A 15,950-nucleotide genomic window follows, 5' to 3' on the forward strand; every position below is an offset into this window, starting at 1 on the left:
GCTGATCTCCCTGTGCTATGCGGCTGCTTCCCACTAGCTATTTTACGTTTGGTAGTGTATATATGTCCATGCCACTCTCTCACTTTGTCCCAACTTCCCCCTCCCCGTATCCTCAAGTCCATTCTCTAGTAGGTCTGTGTCTTTATTCCCGTCTTGCCCCTAAGTTCTTCATGACCACTTTTTTTTTATTCCATATATATGTGTTAGCATACGGTATTTGTTTTTCTCTTTCTGACTTACTTCCCTCTGTATGACAGACTCTAGGTCCATCCACCTCACTACAAATAACTCAATTTCGTTTCTTTTTATGGCTGAATAATATTCCATTGTATATATGTACCACATCTTCTTTATCCATTCATCTGACAATGGACACTTAGGTTGCTTCCATGTCCTGGCTATTGTAAATAGAGCTGCAGTGAACACTTTGGTACATGACTCTTTTTGAATTATGGTTTTCGCAGGGTACATACCCAGTAGTGGGATTGCTGGGTCATACGGTAGTTCGGTTTTTAGTTTTTTAAGGAACCTCCATACTGTTCTCCATAGTGGCTGTATCAATTTACATTCCCACCAAGGGTGCAAGAGGGTTCCCTTTTCTCCACACCCTCTCCAGCATTTATTGTTTCTAGATTTTTGGATGATGGCCATTCTGACTGGTGTGAGATGATAACGCACTGTAGTTTTGATTTGCATTTCTCTAATGATTAGTGATGTCGAGCATTCTTTCATGTGTTTGTTGGCAATCTGTATATCTTCTTTGAAGAAATGTCTATTTAGGTCTTCTGCCCATTTTTGGATTGGGTTGTTTTTTTGATATTAAGCTGCATGAGCTGTCTGTAAATTTTGGAGATTAATCCTTAGTCAGTTGCTTCATTGGCAAATATTTTCTCCCATTCTGAGGGTTGTCTTTTCATCTTGTTTATCATTTCCTTTGCTGTTCAAAAGCTTTTAAGTTTCATTAGGTCCCATTTGTTTATTTTTGTTTCTACTTCCATTTCTCGAGGAGGTGGGTCAAAAAGGATCTTGCTGTTATTTATGTCATGGAGTGTTCTGCCTGTGTTTTCCTCTAAGAGTTTGATAGTTTCTGACCTTACATTTAGGTCTTCAATCCATTTTGAATTTATTTCTGTGTATGGTGTTAGGGAGTGTCCTAATTTCATTCTTTTACATGTAGCTGTCCAGTTTTCCCAGCACCGCTTATTGAAGAGGCTGCCTTTCTCCATTATATATTCTTGCCTCCTTTATCAAAGGTAAGGTGTCACACATATTATTATTCCCATTCCACCTGAAATGCCTCTAAGCCTGCTCTCTTCTTATTCATACAGTGCTATATGTAGCCCCATTATCTTAATTCCCAAGCTCTGACAGATCCCTGTGAAGAGACGGCCAGACTCTGTGAAAGGGGACTTTCCAAGCCTTTCTGTCAATTCGCTATTACCTTGTTCTCCACCTCTCTTTACCCTACCAGGTTTTAGTATTTTCTTTCTCATTCTTTCCACAAATTTAAGTCAAACCCCATACAACCAAAATGAAATGCATCTGAATTGGTAAAACATCCTTTTCTGAACACAAATTAATTGACCTTGTCTCTTGTCTTGGTGTCATTAGTATTGTCTATGACCGCACTAACCACCAAATATTTACAGACCATCAAATTTTATCTGAACTTGTCATCAAATACCTTGGGTAGAACAAATATGGTAATATGTGTACTGATTTTGGAGGATGATGATGATGTGATAACTGAGTCAACCTGAAACAGTGCTCTGCATAAAACACCTAAAGGACTGATTTGACAAATGTCTCAAAAGCAGGAAAGAGAAACAAATACGCATTAAACGCCTAAGTCGTAAAAAATAATTGCCCATGCAGCGAGTGACAGATGACAACACCAACAGAATCATAGCGTAGGAAAGACAAAAACAACAAAAGTGAGCACAGTTAAGAATAATAAAGATGTAAAAAAAATTAAATGAAATAGTATTCTAAAAAAATTTATAGATGCAAATAAAATATACTAAAATAAAAAATAATAAAAAGAGCAGCCTCACCTGTCATCTCTGATATGATAGAAAAATCCATAGCCATTGTGTACCATGGGAACCACCACTCCCTGGACTCTTAAATAACCAATCAGACTTGTTGAGAGAACAAAGTTTCCACCTCCTCCACTGTATGGCACAAAGAAAGGATATTTTACTAGGCTTACAGAAGCTTACATTGTTTCTGAAAAGCTTTTAACATTCAGGAAGAAAGAAACTGATGAGGTTACAAAACACTACGTTATATTACCTTCTGGAGAAAAGTGGGTCTGTAAAGAGTTCTGGAACAGGGAGACATTTCTCTTTTGCTATGAGTGAGAGACCTAACAGATGACGGTCAAATCCTGCAATAAAACCCCAAACCTGAAGTTAGAAAAATGTTTTCAGCACATGAGAATTTTTTTTTAAGTCAGAAAAAAGAAACAGTATACGTACCTTTTCCAGTTGAACAATCTTTCATCATTTTATTATGTTTTGCAAAAGCTTCTAACATCCTGTGCTGCTGCTCAAAAAGCTGTGTTAAAAATCAAGAGATACTTCAATAACAAACTGTACAGAAACCAAACAAAAAACCTGAGCTCAAAGTAATTAGAATTAGGCAGGACTTCCCTTGGGGCACAGTGGTTAAGAATCCGCCCGTCAGTGCAGGGGATACGGGTTCAAGCCCTGATCCGGGAAGATCCCACATGCTGTGGAGCAACTAAGCCCGTACGCCACAACTACTGAGCCTGCGCTCTAGAGCCCACGAGCCACAACTACTGAGACTGCGTGCCACAACTACCAAAGCCCACACGCCTAGAGCCCGTGCTCTGCAACAAGAGAAGCCACCGCAATGAGAAGCCCACGCACCGCAACAAAGAGTAGCCCCCGCTTGCTGCAACTAGAGAAAGCCCACAGGCAGCAATGAAGATCCAATGCAGCCAAAAAATTCATTCGTTCATTAATTTTTTAAAAAAGGAATTAGAATTTGGGTAATTTTGGAGAGAAAAAAGATTCTGAGAAAGATCTTGAGATGTATAACTTTTCTGTCTTTTTGCTCACTTCTTCCACTGCCTTTATTTTTTTAATTTTTATTTTATATTGGAATATATTTGATTAAGATGTTGTGTTAGTTTCAGGTGTACAGCAAAGTGATATAGTTATACATATACATTTATCCATTCTTTTTCAGATTTTTTTTCCCATTTAGGTTATGACAGAATATTGAGCAGAGTCCCCTGTGCTATACAGTAGGTCCTTGTTGGTCATCTATTTTAAATATAGCAGTGTGTATATGTCAATCCCAAACTTCCAATCTATCCGTCCCCCCTACCCTTACCCCCTTCCTCTGCCTTTTCTTTCCTATATGCCCTGCAACTTGATTATTTCTTTCCCAGAACAAGAAAACAGAAACTTGTGGGCAGCACAGAAGTGATATCAACAAGTGTAAAGACAGAAGCAATTACGATTTCAAAACTAAAGCATAGTTGTACAAAAATGATAATGAAGCAGCTCTATGAAATTAAAATGTTAACATATACGTAACTATGTCAATCAAAACTAAAGAAACAAATGCAATACCAAAATAGTGGGAAGCAACTACCCTTTTGTGCCAATGCTTCAAGTATAAAACAAAACATATAAAGCTGTACTGGTTCTAATACACACACAAAAAATCTGATTTCAAAAATGTTCAACCACATCAAGAAAAGCTTCCTATTAAAGGCGCTTTGGGAGAGTCTACATTTTACGGGTGTTATCTAAAGGTAGATCAACAGTAGTGAAATACTCAAGGTGCTGAAGTTACTTTGCCTAGAAAATGACACAAATGGGCTTCTTATCAGGTCTTCCCTGTTTCTTATTCTTTCCAAGTATATACTTCACTGGCAAATGAAGAAATGTTTGTAAGTTTCCGGAAAAAAAGGTCTGAAAATATTTTACTCATCCAGGGATTTGAAGAAGTTAGTTATTTAAGAGCCAAGTTTCCTTTAGAACAGACAAATTCTGTTAATTTTTTCTTTTCAAATACTCACACTGGTAGAAGGATCCTGCATGGATTGGCACCATCTGACTGCTTCCACTGTACATGATCGCACAGTCTCTGTACGGCCATGATAAAAGTATCTTGTCATAGCTGTTTCATAGCAGCAACCAGGGCTACAAGAAAAAATGAAAATAAGAGAATGTATCATGAGAAAGAAAATGCTCTAATGTTATATTACAAAGAGAGTTCACCTAATAAAGCTGGCTTTGGTCAGAGACTAAGTTCTACAATACAGACTACGACTGAGATTTTCAATAACAAAGAGGCTGTTTTCAACATCAAAGAGCAAAATGTACTGCGGCCTGGTATAACAGGAAATGCTTCAAAGGCTTGGCTGCTGTCAGGTTGTGAACATTGGCATCTGTGGCAGGTGGCCTCTGAGATGCCCCCAGTGATCCCTGCCTCCTGCAGATGCCCTGGTATAACCCCTCACGCTGCGTGTGGGATGGATTTAGCGTCTTCCTTCTAATGAAAGGAATATGACAAAAGTAATGAGATGTCACTTCTGAAAGCAGGTTACAAAGAGAGCTCTCTCATCTCCTTACTCTGAGGAAAGCCTGCTGCCATGCTGGGAGTTGCCCTGTAGAGAGGCCCAGGTGGCAAGAAACAGAGAGGCCTCTGGACAACAGCTTGGGAGGAAATGAACCTTACTAATAACTATGTGAGTGAGACTGTAGGCAGAGCCTCTTTAAGGGGTGCCTTCAGATGAAGACACGGTCCTGCCTGACACCCTGACTACAACCTGACAAGAGACCTGAAGCCAGAGGCACCCAGCTAAGCTGTGCCTGGACTCCTGACAGACAGAAAATGTGAGATGATACATGTTTGTTGTTCTAAGCTACTAAGATACGGGGTAATAGAGTCCTTGGCCTTTAGTTTCCTCGTACAGAACATGAATGACTCTAGAATTAAGTAAAAGCATTATTTAAGAAGTGCCCTAGAATGATGACTGTTTCCCTGGGGTGGAGAATAATACAACAATTTTTGGTACAAAGCTCTCTTACTTTCCTGGTGATAGGAATTTAGAGTTAAAGCAATCAAACGGAAGAGTAAAAGGTCTGAACGTGGGCATTAAGAGGGCTCAAACAGTTGGTTTTTTTTTTTTTGGCCGTGACACGCAGCTTGTGGGATCTTAGTTCCCTGACCAGGGATTGAACCCAGGGTCCACGGCAGTGAAAGCACCGTGTCTTAACCACTGGACCACCAGGGAATTCCTGCAGTTATTGAGCCTCCTCTGTTCAGTGTTTCTATAAGACTGTCTCCCTGAGCTGAAATAGTATCCTTTCAAAATGTGAAGGATAAAGTGTAAATAAAAATTTAAACCACCACTAAAATAGCATTCTTTAAAAAACAAAGATAAAAGCAGTAAGAATGAATGACAAAATATCACTACTCTGCAACCTGTAATGAAATAATAGATCTTGGTAATGATCATCAATGGCCACTAAAACCATTAGGTAAAAAAATCAGAGAGGAAACTTTATAATGGATGTTGGGTAACAACTGAACTCACCCTCCATCTGAACAGGATGCGATAGGAAACAAATAATACTAACTATTTGACTTACTGTTATAAAAAATAATAAAAATAATCGATTACTAGTCTCAAGTTGCCAAATCTAACTACCAGTTTATTGGAAACATGGGAGATAGAACAACAATGTTTAACAGTTTTTTTACTTAAAGGGTAAATACATAAAACAGTAATATAAGTTTATGTTAACGGACACACAATGTAAAAAGATGTAATCTGTGATAAAGAGGGCAGTACAGAGATGGATAAAAGCACAGTGTATACTATTAAAAGTAAGCTGGTATTATTCAAACTAAGTTGTTATAAATTTAAGATGTTAAATGTAATTTCCAAGGTAGCCATAAAGAAAATGGCTTAAAAAATACAAAGAAAGAATAGGGAAATCAAAATGGTACACTCCAAAAAAAAAAATCAAAATCACTACTACCAAAAAAGAAAGTAATGGAGGAATTGAAGAACAAAAACATGTAAGAATACACAGCTAAATGGCAGAATTCTCCCTCCTTACCAGTAACTCTCCAATCAAAGGCAGAGACTGTTAAGATGAACAAAACACATCATCTGTATACTGTCCACAAGAGATTCTGTTTAGAAACCAACACAGTAAGAGGTTAAAAGTAAAATGATGAAAAAAGATAGTAACCAAAAGAGAGTTTGAGTGGCTATACAATTTTTTTTTTCCATTAGGAGTGGCTGTATATATATCAGACAAAATATATTTTAAGTAAAAAGGACGAATGAGACAAACAGGACAGTATTTACTGATAAAACGTTTAATTCATCAAGATGTAACAATTATAAAAATATATGCACCAAACAACAGAGCTGTAAGATATATGAAACAAACACTGACAGAATTGAAGAGAGAACTAGACAGCTCTACAATAGTTGCAGACTTCAATCCCCAACTTTCAATAATGGATAAAACACGTAGAAAGAAGATCTAATAAGGAAAGAGAAGACTTGAACAACACTATAAATAACTACACCTAAAAGACATATATAGAATATGCCACTAAGGAACAACAGAATACAAATTCTTCTCAAGTGCACATGGAACATTCTCCAGGATAGACCATATATTAGGCCACAAAATAAGTCTCAATAAATTTATAAAGATTGGAATCATACAAAGCATCTTCTTCAATGGCAATGGGATGAAGCTAAAAAGCAATAACAAGAAAAACTGAAAAATTCACAAATATGTAGAAATAAAACAACAAACTCTTAACCAATTGTTCAGGGAGAAATCAGAAGGTAAATTAGAAAACACCTTGTGATGAATGAAAAGTAGAACATACCACAATTTATGGAATGAAGCAAAAGCACTGTTCAGAGGCAAATTTATGGCTCTAAATACTTACATTAAAGAAGATCTCAAATCAGTAAACTAACTGCACACTTTAAAGAATTAAAAAAAAGAAAAGCAAACTAGCCCCAAAGCCAGCAAAAAAAGAAATTAACTAAGATTACAGTAGAGATAAACAAAATACAGAAATGAAAAATAAAGTTAACTAAACCAAAAGTTGGTTCTTTGCCAAGATCAACAAAATGGACAAGCTTTTACCTACACTAAGGAAAAAAAGGGAGAAGACTCCAATTACTACAATCAACTATGAGAAAGAGGGCATTACTACTGACTTTACAGAAATAAAAAGGATTGTAAGAGAATATTATGAACAGTATACAATAAACTGGATAGCCTAGATGAAATGGACATATTCTGAGAAACACACAAACTACCAAATCTAACTCAAGAAAAAATAGAAATCTGACTAGATGTATAACAAGTAACAAGATGAATGAGCAATCAAAAACCCCAACAAAGGTTAAGTCCTGGACCAGATGGCTTCACTGATGAATTCTAATACTTAAGAGTTGACACCAATCCTTCTCAAACTCTTCCAAAAACACTGGCGATTTCCTTCCTCATAATAGGAGGCCAGCATTACCCTGATACCAAAACCAGGCAAAGACACTGCAAGAGAAGACACGGTAAGAAAAGACACTACAGACCAATATCCATTATGAATATAGATGCAAAAATCCTCAACAAATTACTAGCAAACAGCAGCAGATTAAAAGGATGATACACCATAACCAAGTGGGATTCATCTCAGGAATGCAAGGATGGTTCAACATATGAAAATCACCGTAATATACTACATTAATAGAATGAAGAAAAAGACCTATATGATCATCGCAATTGATATAGAAAAAGCCTTTGACAAAATCCAACCTATCTCTATTCACAGATGTGTGGTCTTATACATAAAACGCTAGAGTCCACAAAAAACTGTTAGAGCTAATAAATGAATTCAGCAGTTTCAGGATATAAAGTCAACATGCAAAAATCAGTTGCATTTCCATACACTAGCAATAAATAATCTGAAAAGAAAATCAAGAAAACAATTTACAACAGCATCAAAAAGAATCAAATACTTAGGATTAAGTTTAACCAAGGAGGCAAAAAGACCTGTACACCAAAAACTACAAAACACTGAAAGAAATTTAAAAAGACATAAATAAATGCAAAGGGACCCCATGTTCATGGATTAGAAGACTTAATATTGTTAAGATGACAATACTACTAAAAGAGATCTACAGATGCAATGCAATCTCTATCAAAATCCCAACGACATTTTTACAAAAATGGGAAAACCCATCCTAAAATTCATATGGAATTTCAAGGAACCCAGAGTCGCCAGAACAATCTTCTTTTCAAGAACGAAGGTGAAGGGGACTTCCCTGGTGGTCCAGTGGTAGAGAATCCGCCTTCCAATGCATGGGATGCAGGTTCAATCCCTGGTCAGGGAACTAAGATCCCACATGCCTTGGGGCAACTAAGTCCGTGTGCCACAACTACTGAGTTCGTGCGCCTCAACTAGAGAGCCTGCATGCTGCAAACTACAGAGCCTGTGCACCCTGGAGCCTGCGCACCACAACTAGAGAAGAGAAAACCCACACGCCACAACTAGAGAGAAGCCCACGCGCCACAACGAAGAGCCCACGCACCTCAAAGCAAAGATCCTGCATGCGTCAACGAAGGTCCCGCATGCCGCAACTAAGATCCGACACAGCCAAAAATAATAAATAAAATAAATAATAAATAAATCTTAAAAAAAAAAGAACAAAGGTGAAGTACTCATTAGTTCCAGATTTCAAAACTTACTGCAAAGCTACAATAATCAAAACAGTGTCGTGTGAACACAAGAAGAGACACACTGAACAACACATTGACCCAGAAACAAACCGTCACATCTACGGTCAATTGATTTTGGACAAGAGTGTCAAGACCACTCAATAGGGAAAGGACAGTCTCTTCACAAATAATGCTAAGAAAACTGGATATCCATATGCAAAAGAGTGAATTTTGATCCTTACCATACCCCCTACACAAAACTTAACTCAAAATGGATCAAAGACCTAAAGTAAGAGCTAAAACTATAAAACTCTTAGAAGAAAACATATGGGGAAAGTTTTGTAATACTGGATTTGGCAATGATTTCTTGGATATGACACCAAAAGCACAGGCAACAAATGAAATAAACAGATAAACTGGACTTCAAAATTTAAAACTTTGTGCATCAAAGCATACTATCAAGAGAATGAAAAGACAACCTGCAGAATGAGAGAAAATATTTGCAAAATACCTATCTGATAAGGGTTTCATATCTACAATACATAAAGAACCCTTAAAATTCAGCAACAAAATGACAACCGAATTACCAAATGCACAAAGGATTTAAATAGACATTTTGCCAAAGAAGATATACAAATGGCCAATAAACACACGAAGATATTCAACCTCATTAGTCATTAAGGAAATGCAAATAAAAACCACAACAAGATACCACTTCACAAGTACTCTGGATGGCTTCTTTTTTTTTTTAAACAGAAAAGTAAGTGTTGGCAAGGATGTAGAACAATTATACATTACTTTGTATATTGCTGGTGGGAATGTAAAAATGGTATCCACTGTGGAAAACAGTTGGGCAGTTCCACAAAAAGTTAAACATAGAATTACCATACAGCCCAGCACTTCCACTCCTAGTTATTGACTCAAAAGAACTGAAAACAGGGATTCAAACCAATACATGTATGTGAATGCTCACAGCAGTGTTATTCACAATAGCCAAAAGGCAGAAACAACCCAAGCATTTGTCAACAGATGAATGGATAAACAAATGTGGTATATTTTGGAAATAATGGAACATTATTCAGCCATGAAAGAACAAACATTGAAAATACTATCCTAAGTGAAATAAGCCAGATACAAAAGGACAAATAATGTATAATTCCACTTAGAGGAAATATCCAGAACAGGCGAATTCATATAGACAGAAAGTGGATTAGAGACTTCCAGGGGTTGGGATAGGAGAATAGGAAATTATTGCTTAATGAGTACAGAGTTTCTGTTTGGAGTGGTTAAAAAAAAGTTTGGAAATAGACAGTGGTGATGGTTGCATAACACAGTCGATGTAATTAATGCCACTGGATCATATACTTAAAAATAGTTAAAATGGCAAGTTTTATTTTATTTATATTTTACCACAATAAAAGAAGATAATTGACTGTCGAAGGCAAAAATAGTAGTGCATCATTAGGTTGTTAACATATGTACAAGTATAATGTATGACAACAATAGCACAAAGAATGAGATAAGCATAAAAGAAGCATTGTTTTCAGGTCCTTTCATTACACTTTAAGTGGAAAATATCTGAAGGTAGATTGCAAGTTTAAAGATGTATTTTGGGCTTCCCTGGTGGCACAGTGGTTGAGAGTCCGCCTGCCAATGCAGGGGACACAGGTTCGTGCCCCGGTCCGGGAAGATCCCACATGCCGCGGAGCAGCTGGCCCGTGAGCCATGGCCACTGAGCCTGCTTGTCTGGAGCCTGTGCTCCGCAACAGGAGAGGCCACAACAGTGAGAGGCCTGAATACCGCAAAAAAAAAAAAAGATGTATTTTGTAAAACCCTACCAATAGAAAAAAAACAGTGTAGCTGAAAATGGAGATAAAAGCAACAATTAAAAAAAACTAGGAATTCAAGAGAAGATAAAAAAACAAAGAAGAAACACAAAACAGATGGGATAAAGAGAAACAGCAGGACTGTAGACTTAAACCCAACCTTATTGATAATTACATTAAATGTAAATGATCTAAACACCCCATTTAAAGATACATATTCTCAGGTAAAATTTTAAAAAGGAAGATCAAGGAGCTTCCACTTCTGCTTAGGATGTAGAAAGTCATAACATACCATCTCTTCTATCCTAAAAATGAGTAAAGACTGTCTAATATATGAAATCATACTTTTTCATGAACCCACTTGAAAACAGGCTGCAAGAAAACCAAGTGATCTGAATTCCAAAGAATGACAAATCTCTCTCAGAAGAGAGCAGGCACTTCAAAAATATCAAGGTAATGAAAAACAAGGAAAGACTGTTGAAGTGTCACAGATGGAAACTCTAATAACACTGTTGATGAAAGTACAAACTAGGGCACAGTGCCAACTGGGAAAAACTTAAGAAAAAACACGGAGGAGGGGCTTCCCTGGTGGCGCAGTGGTTGAGAGTCCTCCTGCCGATGCAGGGGACATGGGTTCGTTCCCCAGTCTGGGAAGATCCCACATACCGCGGAGCACCTAGGCCCATGAGCCATGGCCGCTGAGCCTGCGCATCCAGAGCCTGTGCTCCACAATGGGAGAGGCCACAACAGTGGGAGGCCCGCATACTGCAAAAAAAAAAAAAAACACTGGCGAGTTACGACAGAATAGCTATAGTAAAGATAGCCTTGGACTTCAAGACTCTGAAAGTGGAAAATGAATGGTCCTCACCGTCCATGAAGTCTATAATAGGCCAGCTGAAGTGCCAGCTGAACAAAGGTATCAGGGTGAAGCTTCTTCTTCTTGGTTAGCTTTTTGCCAAAAGACGTAAAGGCATAGACCAAAAGCTGCAGATCAGATGCCTAACGAAAAGAATTAAATACGAACAGTGAAGAAACACCTAAAGAGAATACCCCAAAGATAACCAAAGTATCATTTGCATTAAAATAATCATCAGACATACATAAAGGTATCAAAGTTGTAATTTTTAAATGTTTTATGCCGTCATACTTGGATGATAGCCAAATATTCATATATAGTAGTTATAAGATAAAGTATCACTATCAAAGAGAAAAGTGAAAAATCTACCTGCTTGAAATATTGGGCTTTCGCTTGGTTGATGTCATTTAATACTTTTTCATCCACAGTGAAAACAAGCTCCTCTGGAAGTGGTATATCCCGTACTTTATCTGAACCCTGAAAATAGGGAAAACTTAAAAATATTATATCTATAAAAATATGAGGAGGGCTTCCCTGGTGGTGCAGTGGTTAAGAATCCACCTTCCAATGCAGGGGACACGCGTTCGAGCCCTGGTCTGGGAAGATCCTACATGCCGCGGAGCAACTAAGCCCGTGCACCACAACTACTCATTCTGTGCTCTAGAACCTGCGAGCCACAACTACTGAAGCCTGTGCGCCTAGAGCCCGTGCTCTGCAACAAGAGAAGCCACCGCAATGAGAAGCCCACGCACCGCAACGAAGAGTAGCCCCCACTCACCGCAACTAGAGAAAGCCCGTGCACAGCAATGAGGACCCAATGCAGCCAAAAATAAATAAATTTATAAAAAAAAATTATGAGGAGAAAGGGATGAAATATTTGTTCTAACATACCGTCCATCTTCCTTCACTCTCAAAAATTTTCTGATCAACATAATAGCTGATGCTTACGATAACCATTGCATCGTAAGGAGCATGCTAAAATGAAAATACACAAGACTGTGAATACGTTTTGTAAGTTAAAACTTGACCCATCCTTAAAACACTCAAAATAGAACTACCATATGACCCAGAAATCCCACTACGGGGCATATACCCTGAGAAAACGATAATTCAAAAAGAGTCATGTACCACAATGTTCACTGCAGCTCTATTTACAATAGCCCGGAGATGGAAACAACCTAAGTGTCCACCATCGGATGAATGGATAAAGAAGATGTGGCACATATATACAATGGAATATTACTCAGCCATAAAAAGAAACAAAATTGAGTTATTTGTAGTGAGGTGGATGGACCTAGAGTCTGTCATACAGAGTGAAGTAAGTCAGAAAGAGATAAACAAATACCATATGCTGACACATATATATGGAATCTAAAAAAAAAAAAAAAATTGGTTCTGAAGAACCTAGGGGCAGGGCAGGAATAAAGACACAGATGTAGAGAATGGACCTGAGGACACCGAGAGGGGGAAGGGTAAGCTGGGACGAAGGACGAAGTGAGAGAGTGGCATGGACATATATACGCTACCAGATGTAAAACAGATAGCTAGTGGGAAGCAGCCGCATAGCACAGGGAGATCAGCTCCGTGCTTTGTGAAGACACATATATATGGAAACTAAAAAAAAAAAAAAAATTGGTTCTGAAGAACCTAGGGGCAGGGCAGGAATAAAGACACAGATGTAGAGAATGGACCTGAGGACACCGAGAGGGGGAAGGGTAAGCTGGGACGAAGGACGAAGTGAGAGAGTGGCATGGACATATATACGCTACCAGATGTAAAACAGATAGCTAGTGGGAAGCAGCCGCATAGCACAGGGAGATCAGCTCCGTGCTTTGTGACCACCTAGAGGGGTGGGATAGGAAGGGTGGGAGGGAGATGCAACAGGGAGGAGATATGGGGATATATGTTTATGTATACCTGATTCAGTGTTATAAAAGGGATATATGTTTACGTATACCTGATTCAGTGTTATAAAGCAGAAACTAACACACCATTGTAAAGCAATTATACTCCAATAAAAATGTTTAAAAATTTTTTTAAATGGAAAAATAAATAAAAATTAGAGAAAATAAAAAATAAATATTAGATGCTTTAAAAAATAAAATAAAAAAATAAAGTATCTCTTTCAATTTTTACTTTATAAAAGTGGAAGACACTGAAGAGTTATGAACAGAGCACTGACATGATTTGTCTTACAATTTAAAAGGATCACTCTGATGGTTATGTTAAAAAGACAGTGTAACGGGAAATGAACGGCATTATGCATTTGGCAAAACCATAAAGTTGTACAACATAAAGAGTGAAACAATGTAATTCAGTTAACAATAATGTATCAATATTGGTTCACCAAATGTAACAACATATACCAATACAAGATATAAAATGGGGTGCAGGAAAGAGAGCAAGTGAGCACTTTGTACTTTCTGCTTAATTTTCCTGTAAATCTGGAACTTGCTCTAAAAAGTAAAGTCTACTCATTAAAAAACAAAACAAAACTTGACCCAATATTTTATTTTCACCTTCTCTCCACTCTTAACACATAATAAAATGCAGAATTCTCAAATGCCTCACCTTGTAATGATAAAGAGATGGATATTCCACAGTATAGTAAGTAACTGATGTATTTTATTTTCTGAGAAAGAACAAATATTTAAAGTCAGAAGCACTTAATTAGGGCTCTTGAGGTAATGGGAAGGGATGTAAACATGAATAATCTAGGGAAAATAATTGCTATTTGTACTGGAAGTCAAAGGAGGTATACGTATGTACATATACAACGCTAAAATGTTCTGGAATTTTAAAAGCACTATGGAAAAGCAGATGGGGATGGCAGACTAAATCTGAAGGCTAAATGGAGGATGGGTATGAACTTCTTTTGGTAAACACACAGTCCACTAGATAAGCATTTAAAAGCATAATGATTTTGTGTATATATCTATAAGTGTGTTCAATATGGCAGAAATAATTCTCAATGTTTAAGGAATGTGGGAAAGATGCGCTGAGTTACAGGGGTGCCATAGTTTTGACAGCTGTATTTAGAGAAAGGAACTGTGGCTAGTGAATTTTCCCATCACTTATTCTGGAGAATAAACTTTTTGCCTTATCTTCTCCATGTTCCTTTGATGACAATTACATCACATGCGGTTTTTTCCCCTCTGGGTTAAGGCTACCAGTTTACATTACACACAATTACCATTCATGAACTGAAAGTGACACCGCTAGCCTTGGAGAGAAAGAAGGGAGGTTTAAGATATGAATCCAGCACACTTGGGCCCAGTTTCATAGGGTGTAATTAGGTGTCTTAAATATCGCCTTAACATTACACAGCTTTGCTGCCCTGTATTACGGCCCCGTGGAGCCTAGAAACATGGTATATCGTTAGCAGGAAAGCAGCCACCAAAGCACCAGGAAAGGCTTACTAGGGAGGTCAGTACAAGATGCAAGAGCAGTTCATCCCGCCTGCCAGCAACAGCACATATAACAAGACTCAAAGGTCATGGACAAGACCCGTTTCTAACAGCATCTCACAGCTGTGTAGTACTTTGTAGCTTTACAAAGAACTTTCACAGATATTGCATATATTATTTCATTGAAGACAACAGTATTATACTGGAACCAGTAAGAAAGAGCATGACTGAAAGATATAAATCTCTTTGACTTATAATTTTACCCATTCATCTCCTGGCAGAAAGTTAATCATCAATTAAAAAAATATATATTAGGGCTTCCCTGGTGGCGCAGTGGTTGACAGTCCGCCTGCTGATGCAGGGGACACGGGTTCATGCCCCGGTCCGGGAAGATCCCACATGCCGCAGAGCGGCTGGGCCTGTGAGCCATGGCCGTTGAGCCTGCGCGTCTGGAGCCTGTCCTCCGCAACGGGAAAGTTAGGAAATAGAAAAAAAATAGAAATAGAAAATAGAATAGAAAAATAGAAAAAAATCAAACGCTTTCCTGATGCTTTATTTGTTCACATAAGTTTTATCTTTTTTTTTCATTTATATGGAGGCAATATGTGTAATATACTGTTTAATAATGTGGACTTGGGTTCTGAGTCCAAACATTACTACTTACTAGCTATATAAGTAAGTTAAGTTTCTCAAGTAAGTTACTTGAGAAAGTTACTTAATTCTTTAAGTAAACTGCCTCATCTGTTAGTAGGGAAAACAATACCTAGTTGCATACAGCAGCTGTGAAAAATGATTTCAATAATGCTTATAAAGTACTTACTACAGATCGTGGCCCACAGCAATAATTAGTAACTACTGTTATTAACAACTAATGTTCATTACATGCTTCTTATGTACTTCTACAAAAGCCTACAACAAAGCCTATATAAGGAAGACAAAATAGCTGACCCCAGGATTTTAAATCCCAACAGGGAAATGCTATTATGTAGTATAATCACAAAAGTATATATTCAAGCACCAATGGAAGAGAGCAGCAATATGAATTTGGATTAAGAACAACTTAACTTTACAGTATATATACTTTACTAATAATGTTTTACATTGGTTAAGTAGCATT

The 15,950-nt window shown here is 37.6% G+C and overlaps 1 protein-coding gene across 3 annotated transcripts in view; it reads right to left on the bottom strand.

Moving 5' to 3' along the window:
- CROT (carnitine O-octanoyltransferase) overlaps positions 1–15,950 on the bottom strand; it is a 61,286-nt gene that overhangs the window by 12,085 nt on the left and 33,251 nt on the right. For all 3 annotated transcript variants that reach the window (XM_024738465.1, XM_024738464.1, XM_024738466.1), the window contains 7 exons: positions 12,318–12,401; positions 11,796–11,903; positions 11,439–11,569; positions 4,058–4,181; positions 2,481–2,559; positions 2,296–2,389; positions 2,055–2,174 (listed from right to left, as the gene is read on the bottom strand). In XM_024738465.1, the coding sequence (XP_024594233.1) occupies positions 2,055–2,174; positions 2,296–2,389; positions 2,481–2,559; positions 4,058–4,181; positions 11,439–11,569; positions 11,796–11,903; positions 12,318–12,401 (740 nt within the window). The remainder of the gene's footprint in view (positions 1–2,054; positions 2,175–2,295; positions 2,390–2,480; positions 2,560–4,057; positions 4,182–11,438; positions 11,570–11,795; positions 11,904–12,317; positions 12,402–15,950) is intronic.

Source organism: Neophocaena asiaeorientalis, unplaced genomic scaffold, assembly GCF_003031525.2.
Source record: "Neophocaena asiaeorientalis asiaeorientalis breed wild unplaced genomic scaffold, Neophocaena_asiaeorientalis_V1.1 scaffold89, whole genome shotgun sequence".
Classification (NCBI taxonomy): domain Eukaryota; kingdom Metazoa; phylum Chordata; class Mammalia; order Artiodactyla; family Phocoenidae; genus Neophocaena; species Neophocaena asiaeorientalis.